General features: G+C 41.3%; 1 protein-coding gene across 2 annotated transcripts in view; it reads right to left on the bottom strand.

Moving 5' to 3' along the window:
* septin9b (septin 9b) overlaps positions 1 to 4,791 on the bottom strand; it is a 57,465-nt gene extending 52,674 nt beyond the window's left edge. Inside the window, exon 1 of one of the 2 annotated variants that reach the window (XM_080463780.1) lies at positions 4,683 to 4,791. In XM_080463780.1, coding sequence (XP_080319906.1) covers positions 4,683 to 4,704 — 22 coding nt within the window. In that variant the 5' untranslated portion in view covers positions 4,705 to 4,791. Of the gene's footprint in view, positions 1 to 4,345; positions 4,385 to 4,682 lie in introns of those variants that run through there. The other variant, XM_080463781.1, reaches the window with a different exon arrangement.
* Positions 4,792 to 14,279: the final 9,488 nt, after the last annotated feature.

Raw genomic sequence — 14,279 nt, 5'->3', positions numbered from 1 at the left:
AGTAATTGCCGACTGGTCATGAGTGAGCAGCTTGTAACTACTTCCATTTTGGAGCCAGAAATGACTTCCAATGAGATCCTAATCTGCTATTTCCACTTCCACATAATCAAGAGACATTATCAGGCATCAGATATCACAAATCACACCCAGTGTTTAGCCCTCATTGAAGGCGACAATGCACAAAACATTGCCTGGCCTCAAGTAGATTAGGAAAACGGAATGAAAAGCGTCATTCTAAGGTGCACTAATAAGAAGCCGAGCCCACCTGGTGGCCCCTAACCCTAACACCTGAAGGGTCGATGGCAATACTGAATAACACTGTGCATTTGTAGTCTGTGCAGTCTCATTACTAAATACAAACCAAGGTGTTTCTGGACGGAGAACAGAGACAGAAAAAAAGACAGTGGTGTGTATGTTTATTTAATCCTTCAGTCCAGAACTTTAAAGATTAACCGAGATCAGTAACCTCTGCTGAATGACGCCATAAGTCAGCTTGTTGTACTGTCACTTGTGTGCGATGCATTTAGAAATGTGGTGTTTCTCAAGGAATGTATTGATTCCATGAGTGAGAGAATCAGACTTGATAACATATGGCAGACTTGTCTTTGTGGAACTTTGCAAGGCTTTTTGTAGCTTATGGTCATTCAATCATTTCTACTACGTTACACATTCCACATGATGCACTAATTCGTTTATTGAGGGGTTTTTTTTTTGGGGGGGGGGGGGGGGGGGGGGTTTGTTTAACCATTTAGGAAATAAGTGCATCATAAACAAGCAGAAAATATATAGAAATCAATAATCAATAAATGAAAAGGCACACGTCCATGTCCACCTTAAATGAAATGTCATATTTTCCTGTATTCAATCCTTTGGAGCAGGGGTGTCAAACTCAGATCCTCGTGGGCCGCAGCCCTGCACGTTTTCAATGTCTCCCTCCCCTGAATGTCCTGATGGTTCATCACCACATTCAGCACAAAGCCAGATAACGAGCTGCTCATTGCAATCAGCTGTGTTGGAGCTGGGAGACATGCAAAACGTGCAGGGCTGCGGCCCACGAGGATCTGAGTTTGACACCCCTGCTTTGGAGGGTACTCATTGAAAAATTGAATGATCAATGGATTTCTGTGCAAGATTGCCAACACACTATTGAGCAGTACCATCTCATGAAATGCCATTTGGAAATGTACTGGTAGTAAGAGAGGCCAAATCAAAAGGGCGAAAATTATTACTGTTTATGTTATTATGATAAGTGTGGCGTCATAAGGATGACATGTAAAGCCATACATTGAAAAATTCAGGAAAAAAAATATGGAAGCAATCTGTATCTCAGTATTTAGCTCAACTGTTTGTTTGGTCCTTTTAAGAATGCTATCAATTCACAACTATCCAACTGTCCTATTAAAAGCGGATTTCAGAGGTTCTAAATGATATAATGCGTGTGGTTCTGTAAATTACACTCTTCAAATGCAGCCAGCTTGACACAATTGCACTTTTGACAGTTTGGGGAATAAACTTCTTCAATATATTATGCAAAAACAGGGTCAGGGATATCTGGTATGAAGAGTTGCAGAGAGTTGTAGCAAACTGAGTTCATTCATAGTTTGTCTTGATAGTGTTCAATCAACGTCACTACTCACATCATGTGCATTTTTTTTATTCAAATGACAGCTCTTTGGTTAAACTGTTTATATGGATTTATAAGCTGCGTAGGTACTTCATGCTGCAAGCAATGATGCTGCAGTGGTTTTAAGTCTATTGAGTCTATGTCTTAGAATTCTAAGCATTAAATAAAAGTTTATCAATTGTTCATTTATCCAATAAAAAAGAAAAGATTGACGTTTTTGATATTGATCCAGTTTGAACATTTGGCATTATATGCACATGTGTTAAGGTGGGGCGTGCAGCATCACAAACACTTTGAATAATCTCGGACTAAAATACACGCCACCTTCACTTTCCTGTGTGATATCATGACACTTGCTTATGTTCTCTTTGCACTTATGGTTGACCATGAGCGTACGTAGTCCAGCTGTTTGAAAGTGATCCCCTGGATTTGTCCGTCTTTGTTATGTCACCCTCGGATTGACCCACGTTTCCATCCTGCTGAGTAATATCACCTGTCAGAAGTCCTCCCTCAGGAGGACTGAAGGTGGGGCTTCCCTGTCAGCTTCCTTAACTCCCTGTACTGGCCCGTTTCATGGCTCCCTCATTTATCATAACTAAGTAATAATCTGAGAAACAATACAAGGTGAGATATTGGCAGCCCGGTGGGAGGAGAACGGTGAGGCGTTCACTCATAGAGGATATCCCGTACACTCCTTTTATGGAACACGGCGAGCTGAGTGATTTCCTTGATTTCCTTTAGCCCGGAGTTTGGATTCCCAAATATAGGAGGGGCAAGGTGCACGTGAGTTCTTGGCTGAGGGATACGCGGCACATCAACACTAAAGCCCGCAGATTCATTGGGACTTATTGTGTAACACATATGAAAAATGCAACTGATTGATTTAACCTCCAAAGGCCTTTGAACCTTTCAGGACATTTAAATTTGCTGGCATTCAACAGCATTGTGTCACACAAGATATTTGAGTTTTAGAGCCATTTCTGGCTTTAGGGAAGAGGGAGTGATGTAAATTACCCCAAAAAATATAATCTCCATGTTGACTAACACATTACTTTAACTGTCTTGTTTCTCCATGGGAGTGCATCCATTTGTTCGTGGAAAAACAATCAAAGAAGGGGTGCAACCCTCCTGCTTGTCATCCCCTCGCTTCAGCTCCCGAATTGCTGCATTAACTGCTGTCAGACCGATACTAAACAGGCAAAACAAATACTACAATTACTGTCATCCTAACGGACAAGACTTTTTTTTTTCTCCCTTGTTTAATTGGCAGGAAAATAAAGCAGCATGACACAACTGTTCCTCTTTTTTACAAGCAAAACTCTTTTGTTTTCCTTTCCCTTTGTTGTATCTTAAAAGGCAGTGCATTACCAATTAGCAACCCAACGACCATACGGGAGAGGACAGCCTTGGTTCACATGTCGCGTTGAACATGTTAGAATAATCCCACACAGAGAAAGGAACACAGGAGAGACTGAATCCAGACAGTTGCGTTCCAGATGTGTCTACATAATAAAAAGAGTGCAAAATTCCTCAATTATTCACCACAGTCTCAGTTCTTATCTCAATCAAAACAGCAGTCTGAAAATACTGAGAGGTATGTGGTGTCGGGACTGTGGCCGTTGTCAAGACAACGGCTCCAAACAAACAGCTCAGGTTGAAAACCAGGAAGTAGCTGTGTGCCAAGACTTCCTCAAATAAGAGGAGCAAGAGTTGAAGTCATGCCTTTTTCACGATGGAAAAAGAAAACTTGGCCACTTTACCCCTGGACTTCACTGTCCTCTATCACACCCCATAATTTGGTGTCAGTCCTGACTAAACCCCTCCAGCTCCCATTAAAGTATCAAAGAAGAAAATCCATTCATCTGCAAAACGTGAATTATCCACGGGGAACTTTTTAAAGAGCTGTAGGGAAATGGTAGCAAAATGATGACACTGCAACAGTGCCACCAAGTGGATATAAAACGAGACGTGTTAGTCTGCCTGTGTGCGTTATATGACTCTCTGAGCTCAGCCACTTTATTAACAGTTGAATTAAAGAGCAATTTGCAAAGTGTTGCTCAGCATGATGCCAAGGTTTAATACCTTTAAGATGGGTGGATTAGTTTTATCCTCCCAGAGCAGACGTGGCGCACACTGGCCTCAACAGAAGCGGTACTTCATCTCAATTAACACTAAATAATCACCATTAAAACCCCCCAAAAAAGGACTAATTAAGGTGATCAAGCGCAATCGACGTCAAGACGTTCTCATGGCTAAAGCTTAGGAGAGAAACCGAGCTCCAGCTCAGCAGATGCAAGCAGCATGTGAAGTCTGATGCATGCTAAATATTTCTCAAGAGTCTGCTGCCTGTCAAAAACAAAATCATATTAGTGGACATATGAGGTCTGCTTTCCAGACCTTTTTACTTAAAATAAACCATCTGTGTCAGTAAGAATTAATCTGACTGCCGGAGCTCTCGGCCATAAAGTCCAATCATGTGACAACTGCAGGAAAATTTGACTCTATTGACGGATTGTAGCTGTGGATGTGGGTCGGCTGTAAATCAGGATTCAAGGTTGCCAATCAAAGCAAAGCAGCCATTTCGCATGGCAAGGTTACATTATTTTTTCTTATTCTGGAAAGTCATCTTTCACAACATATCACATGGGATTTACTCATTCTTGAGCTGCATGTATAGAAGGCCACTGAGGAACAGAGAGCTTCCCAGTGACCTCACTGTACCTGTGGCGGTCCACTTTATGAATGAGAAAGTGTTTCACCGAGGTTTGCAGTCGAGACATCTTCTACGAGAAACAGATCAGAGCGATGACCCTGGATTGCAATCATAGAAACACACACACAGTGGTCTCCAAGGAGTTGCTCCCACCACAACTGACCAAGCAAAGCAAACACAGGCTGGGTGGCTTCTCGCTGACTGCTGCCACACTTCTAAGAAGCTCCTTCCTCTGTAATCTAACAAAGACACAAACACACACTCTTCACATAAAAGAGAGAAAGGAAAAAAAAAACTTCTTGAGTTAACACATCAGATAAGTTGAAATAAAAAGCCACAACTTACCGGCTATTCTGTCTCGCTCCATGACTCAATGGCCACCTCAAATAGCCACATGTAACCTCTCGCTTTTCTCTCCTCTCCTCTCCTCTCCTTCCCTCCCTTTTTTCTGTGTGGAGACTTCCCCTTTTCTCCTGACTTAGTCACCCTGTCCCCCTCTTTCAACCCTCCCTCTCTCCTCCCTCCTTTTCCTCCCTCTGTCTCTGCAGCTCTTGCTTCCTCCAAGTTTTAATGTTTTCAGTCTGTCAGAATAACAAGTGAACAGAACAGACGTCCACAGCCATATGTGAGTCATATAGAGTCCGTCACTCCTGCTTTCTTTCTCATACCTTCATCTCCTTCAAACATATATGTTGTTATTTCCTTGATACTAAAGTGACTCTTGTCTGTCTTTTTATCTCTCTTGACCATTTGACACTAAAACAGAGTCTTTGAAAATGAGTTGCAGCCTGTTCGGTCAAAGGTCTTCATCTGATAATAAACTCAGTCTATATATTACAAGAAGGAAACTCATACAATATCATCTAAGTAAACACAAATCCACCAGCAGTAAACTAACACTAAAACTTAAAGGGATCAAAACCTCCAAGTAGCCTGAAGAACAGTTTCAACAATCCTGAAAACACTTCATGAAGTGCCTAAAATACCTGCCATAAGTCAGCAATGGAGAATCTCAATTAACAAGCTTTTTCCACCTCGGACCACCTCCAAATCAGACTTCTGTTACCAGAGCCGCACACTCATCCTGTCTGAACCTCCACTCACATCTCAGCAAGGTCAAGGGCCACTTAGTGACCTGCTGCCTTGGTGAGAAAATGTCCCAAGAAAACACACACACACACAAACAAACACACACCCATCTTTGTCTTTGTACACGCAGAGAAGGAGGAGTATGTCCAGTACACAACAGCTCACTTCCTCTTCCTCTTTCTTACAAGTAATATCCTTCCTCAAATCCAGGTTCTTCCAGACGTTTCAGCGGCAGAACCAGTTTAGACAAGAATCACAACTATATGGCCCAAAACAAACGGTCTCACCACCACCTACAAGTATTTCCACCTTAAATAATCGGACGTGCAGACACAGAAAGAGGACAAAAACAAACACGAATAGCTGGATTTATCTTCCTTGAGGCCTCTGCTCAGATAGGGCAGTAATGCGATGTGGTATTCCTCCAAACAACCAATGCTGACAAGCCTATCTCTGTCTGACCTGCCCTACAACACAAAACTCCAGGGACAACTGTTTTTCTCACTTTGCGTCGGTTTGGAGCTGAAACACTTCTCAATATTTTAAATAAAATTTATATGAAATTAACAAATATTGATGCACCCTCCCAGTAAAAAAAAGTGGCTTACACTAAATTTCTATGTAACTACTGTTTGTATCTCGGTGTATATTTGATATGGTAGTTTCCATAATTTATTTTACAGAATCGCTGATCCCCTAAACACACTTTGAGAGGTGAAGCAGATTATTAATACTCAAGTCTAGGTTTGATATTAGAAGATTTATCCTGGTCTGACTAAACATCTAACCTTTGCGATCAAATGTTCTGTGTTATTTAACTATATACCTTTTTTTTCCATATTTCATTTGAAGAACTGCAGATGTGAGCACAAACAGTAATCACATCTGCAGTTCTTCAAATGAAATATGGAACTGCAGATGTGAGCACAAACAGTAATCGTTTAACATTACATGAATGATTAATTCACATACAATACATCTTGAAATATTTCTAAACCGAGGACTATATTTGTTAAAATCATTCTACAATCGCCTCGTTTTGGAAAACTCAGAACAACAATCACATCCAATGATAATCTGATAACTGGTGGTATTGAAAATTCAAATAAATCTCAAACGTTTAACCAAAAATCAGAGTTAAACCACATGAATCAAAAGTGAGCCCGCTGGTGTTGAATCCATATGGCAAGCCGGATGTTGTGGCTTTGACAAACGTGTGCTTTTAAAAATAGAGACACGTCTCTTTGTTTAGCCACTGGCTCTTTCTGCCCCGTGATCATTTTCCAGACTTAAAAAGCTGCACTTAATCACAGGGTCAGAAAAAAAAAGAAAAACACATGAAACACACAACATGTGCTCATGCATTTGTTGACTCACTCTCATATGCCCAACCTACAAACAGGACAAGCATATTCAAAGGTGCTGCGATATGAAAAGTGATTGTGTGCACCAGAGCCATTACTACTGCTTTAACCAGAGATGTGTGTAAATAAGTTGTTTGTTTTTTTTAATGAAGGCTGACAAAAAAAATAATAAATCAGTCAGCTCCAGAATATGCACGTCAATGCAATATACTTAATCTCTTTAAAGAGAATATGCAATTATCCTCAAAATGCTAAATGATTGTGTAAAGAAAAAAACAGGTGCATAGAAAGACAATTATAGTGTATAAGGAAAGAGAATAAAAGCCATTTATTAACATTGTACAAGTACAAAGGTGAAACTGCAATGTTCTCAGGTGACAGCATGTACATAAGACAGATATAAAGCACGTAATAATCACATAGAAATGCTACGTAAGTACAAGTAAAGCTTGTGCACAGAAACCATTTTACATACATCAATATCATTTCTAAAAATGGAGCCACCCAACTACAATGCATTACATTTTTTTCGACTGTATGTACTAAAATGTGTTTTTTGCAAATAGATTTGATTCAGAGACTGAAACAGCCTCCCTCACTCATACCTTTCATCACGTCTCCAGTCCATCATCCAAACCTGCTGGGGAGATACAGCCAGACACTCCTAACACACAGACATGTAAACACATTTGAACTTAGACAAACACAAGTGCATTCATTACAAACCAAACACACACAGACATGTGCAGACCACGAGGGGTGTACCTTCTACGTATGTTCACATGTGCAACAAACACACTGAAACAGCCTTGGGTTTTTTTTTCCGTTGACTTACTTGCACATACACTGAACATGTAGCCTATATTTGCACCCAGTGAGGCAGATGGTCATGAGGCGCAGACGGACACGTGTGCCCGTTCACTCATGCGAGACAAACTCGAGCCCCGCACCCCGCCCAAATAAAAGCAGTGTATCACACATTGACTCACAGTGGTGAGCCTTGGGGTGCACATTAATGTAAGCCGTCACTTCCGAGCACGACCTATGGTCAACGCGTGACTCAAACATGCTAAATTTAGTTATATAACAGTCGGGCAAAAAGCTCACCAGCATGCCAGCCAACACTAAAGGGATGCCTGCAGGGCAGCGATGCACAATGAAGGAGAAAGAACAGTGAGAAGAAGATAAAAGATAAAAAGGGGGAAGGAGTGTGTGCAGGGGATGTAGAAAAGGAGGTAAATGGAGGGGAAGAGGAAAGGAGAAAAGGTGAGGGTTGAAAGCTTCTTGTGTCTTCGAGGGTGAAAAACACTCTTAAAAGGGACCTACACACTCACTTAGAAATAGAAAAATGTCCCCATGATAATGTTCGGACTTCAGTATTTTTGCCCCATTGTACATGGACAGGGGTCATTTTGACAGACCTATTTCCCATGTCCTCCAATATTTTGACCTCATCATTATACATGTAGAATATCTATACATTCTGCTTAGCGATATCACCATTATAACACTTAAAAGATATGTTGTAAACAAAATACTGTGATTCCATCTGTCTTTCCTCGGGGAGAAATCTTTATAATTCAAACAAAAAAAAGGGACCGCAAACATTCGTGATGCTATGATTTATTACGACAGATGTGCAGAGCCATAGTTGTTACTTTTAACAAATGTGTTTTGACAAATGAAAAAGATTGCTTCTATTTAAAGGCTCAAAAAGAAAGAGTAACTATGTCTGATAACTAGCATTATCACACATCTGCTCAGACTGACCAGTAATAGTGTTTATGGCCCCTACATTATGTCATATGTCAAAATATCAAAACTTAGATTAAAAAAACCCTCATATTCTCATTATGTTAACACAATGACATCTCATTTTGCATGTTTGAAAAGGGGTGGACAGTCCACTCTGGGACTTCAAGACATCCGGAAAATCTCCAAACAGAGCCGAGATTCAAGAATCCCATCTGAACACAGGAGAGCGAAAAAAGAGAAAATAAGATGACGTCGTCCTGCTTGCCACAGTCTGATGACCTCACCAGAGAGCTATCTTCCCCTTGCTTCAACTCCATCATACACTTATACTATACAGAGAGAGAGAGAGAGAGAGAGAGAGAGAGAGAGAGAGAGAGAGAGAGAGAGAGAGAGTCTTCCTCATTTGTAGCCTACACATACAACCTGGGGCATGTACAGCGACGACACAACACTTCACATCAATCATCTACAGGCCACATTTAGATTCACACCCTGGATTCTAATGCAGGTCTCGTGTGTGTGTGTGTGTGTGTGTGTGTGTGTGTGTGTGTGTGTGTGTGTGTGTGTGTGTGTGTGTGTGTGTGTGTGTGTGTGTGTGTCTGTGTACAAATGTGTGTAAAGCGGTAACACTGTAAAGTGCTTTAAAGTGGTGAAAGTGGTAAAATGTGCTATAAAAAACAAAACCCATTTCTCAAAAGCAGAAAAAAGAAGAATCAGGTGTGTGATAAATGAAAAATAACAGGATGATGACAGACTAATGGTGCTTTCTGACTGAACTGCTACCACCGCCTTGTTTTCAATGCAAACATGAGGGCAGCTGTGCAGAATTGGCCGGATGAGACGCAGCGAGAAGGAGGACTCAGCTTTTTCAGCCATTACTCAGCGAGTCATAAAAGAAGAAAAGAACAAAGAGACCCACATGAGAAAATCTTTTTCAAATATCTCAAATCCCTAATTAAGCATTTCTTCCCCTTCGCAAAAAAGAAAAACTAAAGAATTGACCATGCAGCAGTTCTGTCCAGATGATGTCGTTTGAGCGCCTTTTTTGTTGTTTTTCTTCAAACAAAATCTACAATTGATCAAACAACATTGTAACTCAACTTTATGTGCCAACTTGCACTGACAGTTGCATTGTGATCATCTGTTCGCTTAGATCATCTGCCATTGTCTGGTAGTATCCAGTTAGCAGCCACTAATTGCACCAAACACAAAACTCAAATCATCAAATTCAATCTGGAAATTCAATCTGTATTAATGACACCATGCCCATCCATCCAGAGACCGTGGACAAGTGTATGAAATGCATGAGAGATGTTCACATGTAAACACAGAAAGGCCTCCAAGCCCTGAACTCAAACTGCCGACGGCCTCGCAATGATGCGAGAGCGCTGACCTCGTCCCTGCACAAGAAACCCCCGCACAGAAATCCTGACCTTTACAACAACTAACAGTTGATCACAATTTCTCAGCCACAGATGATCACAGCTCATAAAATCATCAGTCAAAACAAAGTGTGAATCTCGCAGCCAAAGTCATTACAGATGTTGAGTCACGGGCGGCATGTTGGTGTCGCGATTCACTCCACCAATCCTGTGTGAGAGGCAGAAAAAAACAACAACTCACAATTGCCAATATATGACCCTATTACTCAAGACACACACACACACACACACACACACACACACACACACACACACACACACACACACACACACACACACACACACACACACACACACACACACACACACACACACACACACACACACACAGGAACCCAATTTCTTTAGGCAATAACTCACATAATCTCCTCTCTTCCAGCTCTCTGACAATCTAAATCCCATTCTCGGGTCATTGCGACTGTTGGACGCAGTAAAAGTGCAAATAGTGCAGTCTGTGTGTCTGTCCATCCCAGCATGGCTGTGGTAACACTGCTGGCTATTTCCTTTTCAACATAAGGTAATCATTAGATGTGAGAGGGGGCTGGTAGTAGTCTACATAAAATGGGATATCCTAAAAGTTTTATATCCTTTGCAGGAAATCAGAGGTCTGTTGTAGCAATTGATAAATATGTGAACACTGGGTGGATATTGCAGATAGAGTAAAAGCCACTGTGGAAGTCTTGACGTCTTTAATGCACCCTGCAGGACTTTTGCAGGACCTCATTTTGGGGTTTCGGGTAGCAATGAAGCAAGGATAAAAACAGACTGTGATGCTGGCCTCACAATCCATGTGAAATTTGTTAAGCTGAAACAATAACGGGCTGTCAGCAGCACTTAGTGTCTGCTAAAGTGTGTAATATACCTCATTGTGCATTGTGCTGCTACAGTCCACACTGCTTAACTGCATCAAGTAATTGTGTAAAAGTAAGCTTAGACGGAGCATGGATGAGAGGAGCATAGTTATGCGATTTAGCTGATTATCATAAAGCAGAGTCCCACCACATAAGCCCGGGGCCCGTTGCCTTCACCTCCATCTCTGCAAATTAGCCTGAACTGATGGAGGGATGAGGCTGGAAAGAGAATGAAGGGAGAAAGAGAGGAGAGTTCCTGTGGTTCGGTGTGGCTTCAGACCTCTATAATCAGCATGCCAAGCTCCTGATGTCTAAATCCACAACTCCAACCCAGACAGCGTACACAGTTATGCGCGTACATACACAGGAATACAGATAGGCACGTGCACGCAGACGCACACAGAGCGAGCTCCTGACACATGAGCTCTGTGGCGATCATGTGGCGTTTGGCAAAGAAGCACGTCCCAAAACAAACAATGGAGATTAAAATACATTATGTATCTACACGGTCCTGCAAAGAGCTATTATGTTGAGGACTTATAGAAATCATTAACATCCCAGTTACCATGATAAAATGACATTTAAGTTTTAAAGCAGATGCTAAGCTTCTGTTAATGTGGCTACTTGACAAGGATGACTTAAAGAGTTACGTTAATGTGACCCCGAAAAGGAGCGGGGAATTTTACAGTTGAAAATTAAAGGGAAAAAGTACAAAAAGATGTTGCTGAAATTCTGCTTTTTAACATTTTGTTTATTAATATCATTTATGGCCTTGCATAATAATGAAACTGCTAAAAGGTGTATTTATTTGTTGGATTGTCACGTGATGTGCAGCAAAACTTTAAAACAAATTGGAGGGGTTCATCCTAAATGCATATTTGTAAAGTGTCATTCCATACCACCCATAAAACTATATTCATGTATTTCTCTATCAATCTCTAACCTCTGGGGGTGTAAATTATGGATGTTCTGGTCTCTACAAATCCAGCAATCAGCATGTGAAGTGACAGCGATCCTCTCATTACAATCAGCCCTTGCTTTACTAATGGCATTTGCTTGTAACATCAGGTGTTTGGTTAATGAACATGCAGCAGGATTATTCACAAATGGCTGGCTGCTCATCAGGATAAGCAGCAGTGACATGGCCTGTTTTCATCCTTATGTTATTCACATGGGGCTAAAACGTCATCCTCCACCGTCTATTTATAGCCAAACTCTGACACAGTGGCAGATGATGTCATCTTTGCGTGTGTGTGTGCGTGTACGTGTGTGTGCCTGAGTGCGTGTGCGTGCGTGTGCGTGCATGTAAACTGGAATCCATCTATTCAACGGGAAATCAAAAGGTTTCTATGGATGCATGTATTGTCGGTGTGCAGGTCAGACATTCAGAGAACAAAGCTCAGATTAACCAGATAGGAATTAAAGCTGTAAACGGAGATGAAGTGAGGAATGAAACCCTGTGAGATGTGGCAATGAAAACACACACAACACTTCCTCCAGTGGGAGGTAAAGCATTAAGCTAATAACACTGAGAAGGTTTATCTATAGGGAAAAAGTTCAGACCTTTCAGTGAGCGAAACTCTGGTTGAAACGCCAGTTTGTAAAGCTTCCCTCGAGGGCCGAGACAGAGAGCTTTTGTGCTTGGCACTTATGAGGGAAGGCTGGTGAAGGTACTTTAATACTTAGCAAGGGGTTTTAATGTGATAAGGATTATATGAGCCAAAGACCTTGGGAGATTGACTCTGAGGTGGAGAATTAAATAGAGATTCTCCAAAGTCTCTGAAGACAGTCGTAGTGCCTGCAGAGTCAGTCCAACATATGACTCAGACAGAGGGGAATCTAGCTGAGCTGTCACTGAAGAGTCATTGTTCGGCAGAAATAAAGACTGGATTGACTCCCCTCATCTGCTCGTTCTCTGTGGGACCTACTGCTGTGTTTTTAGTGGGAGACTGGGGACGTGGTGGATGCTGCAGTTTTAAGTGTTGCAACACTTTCATGAAACATGATGGATTCAATTGAACTGTGGCCACTGATCGGCAGCAAAAACTCCCCCCAAACAAAATCAGTGTTTGACAGGGTTCTCCTGCTCCTGAACACTATTTCACACTATTGATCTATTCTGATGTTAACACATAACGTAAAACCATATCGAAGAAATTCAGCTACTCATGCAAATTCTAATAATGGCATAATTCACACTTCTTTAAATGCTCAAGAAAATTGCAAATAATAAAAAAAAAAGAAACTGGCAATATTTACAATTGCTTGTAGTTTTTAGATATTTTCTTTCATTCACTGTGCAGGTAACATCGCTTAGAACATTATTCATCATTAGGGTGATGAGATACATTCCTGTTTGCTTGCAAAGACGTCCATGAAAGACTTTGATAAGGTTTTGCATGACGGTGGGAGAGACAGATTGTGCACTCATCCTCTCTGTGCAGCAACTTTTCAACCAAACTTGGTCTTATTGAACAAGCTTAAAGGTACTCTACCAGAATCCACACGGGAAAAATTCTATATGCCGGCGCCAGTTTTAGTTGTTGACGTACCTCTCTAATATGTTGTCAATATCTTTCTGAAGGAAACTTGTCGTGCAAACACGTATTTCAAGCATTTACGGAACAGACCCAGTGTGTTGACATTTTAGCGGTCACAAAAACTCCCGAAGGGTCCCAAGGCATTGTGTTTCATTTTTGTGTGTCGTCAACAATGTCAATGTCAGCCGAGAAATTCTCTTGTTAGTGAATACAACAATAAAATGCAATGTCGTAATTAAATACACACAGCAAAAGCGATCTCAAAGATGAAAAGTCTTAAACACACACAACCAGCCCGCAGCAAATGTTCACCACAAAAGAGTCTATTGAAGCTGAGGACAAGCCAGTTTTTTTGTTGTTGTTGGGTTGTTTTTTTTAAGTCCAACCAATGAGAGTATATGGCACAGCTGACTGGGATACCTCATGCGTAGGAAGGGAAAAGAAAAAAAAAAAAAAAAGGAGGGGGTAAAACACAGTGATTTAACTCCGCTGGGTCTCCCTGTTCATTCAGGGTCAGGGTGCACACGGCTACAGGACAACATAGGCTCATCCAGTTCATTAGGTAAGCCCAACAAGCTTTTAGTCTCACCGGACCTCACTAAATGGGAGCAAACATATTTTAGTTGGCAGCGATCTGAAAGGGGACAACACAACGCTCCCACATGGAGAGTAAAATTAAGCACAACCGACTGGAGAAATCGCAGCTCGGATGAAAAAGAGTTCCTGGAAACAACTTTGAAGCAGCTCTTTTTTGCAGGTATAGTGTTTGGTTGGGGTTTTTTTTGAGTTCACTCTTGAAGATAAGCTGGTCGAGATTCAGCATGAAAGGTTTTTTCACGCCACTGCTCCTATCTTGGTATGTGCTGCTGGCAATTACACATCTGTTCAGCTTTTCACACAT

The sequence above is a fragment of the Lipophrys pholis genome (genome assembly GCF_963383615.2).
Source record: "Lipophrys pholis genome assembly, chromosome: 5".
Classification (NCBI taxonomy): domain Eukaryota; kingdom Metazoa; phylum Chordata; class Actinopteri; order Blenniiformes; family Blenniidae; genus Lipophrys; species Lipophrys pholis.
Note: the sequence above shows the minus strand (reverse complement) of the source record. Positions and strands in the feature narration are given on the sequence as shown.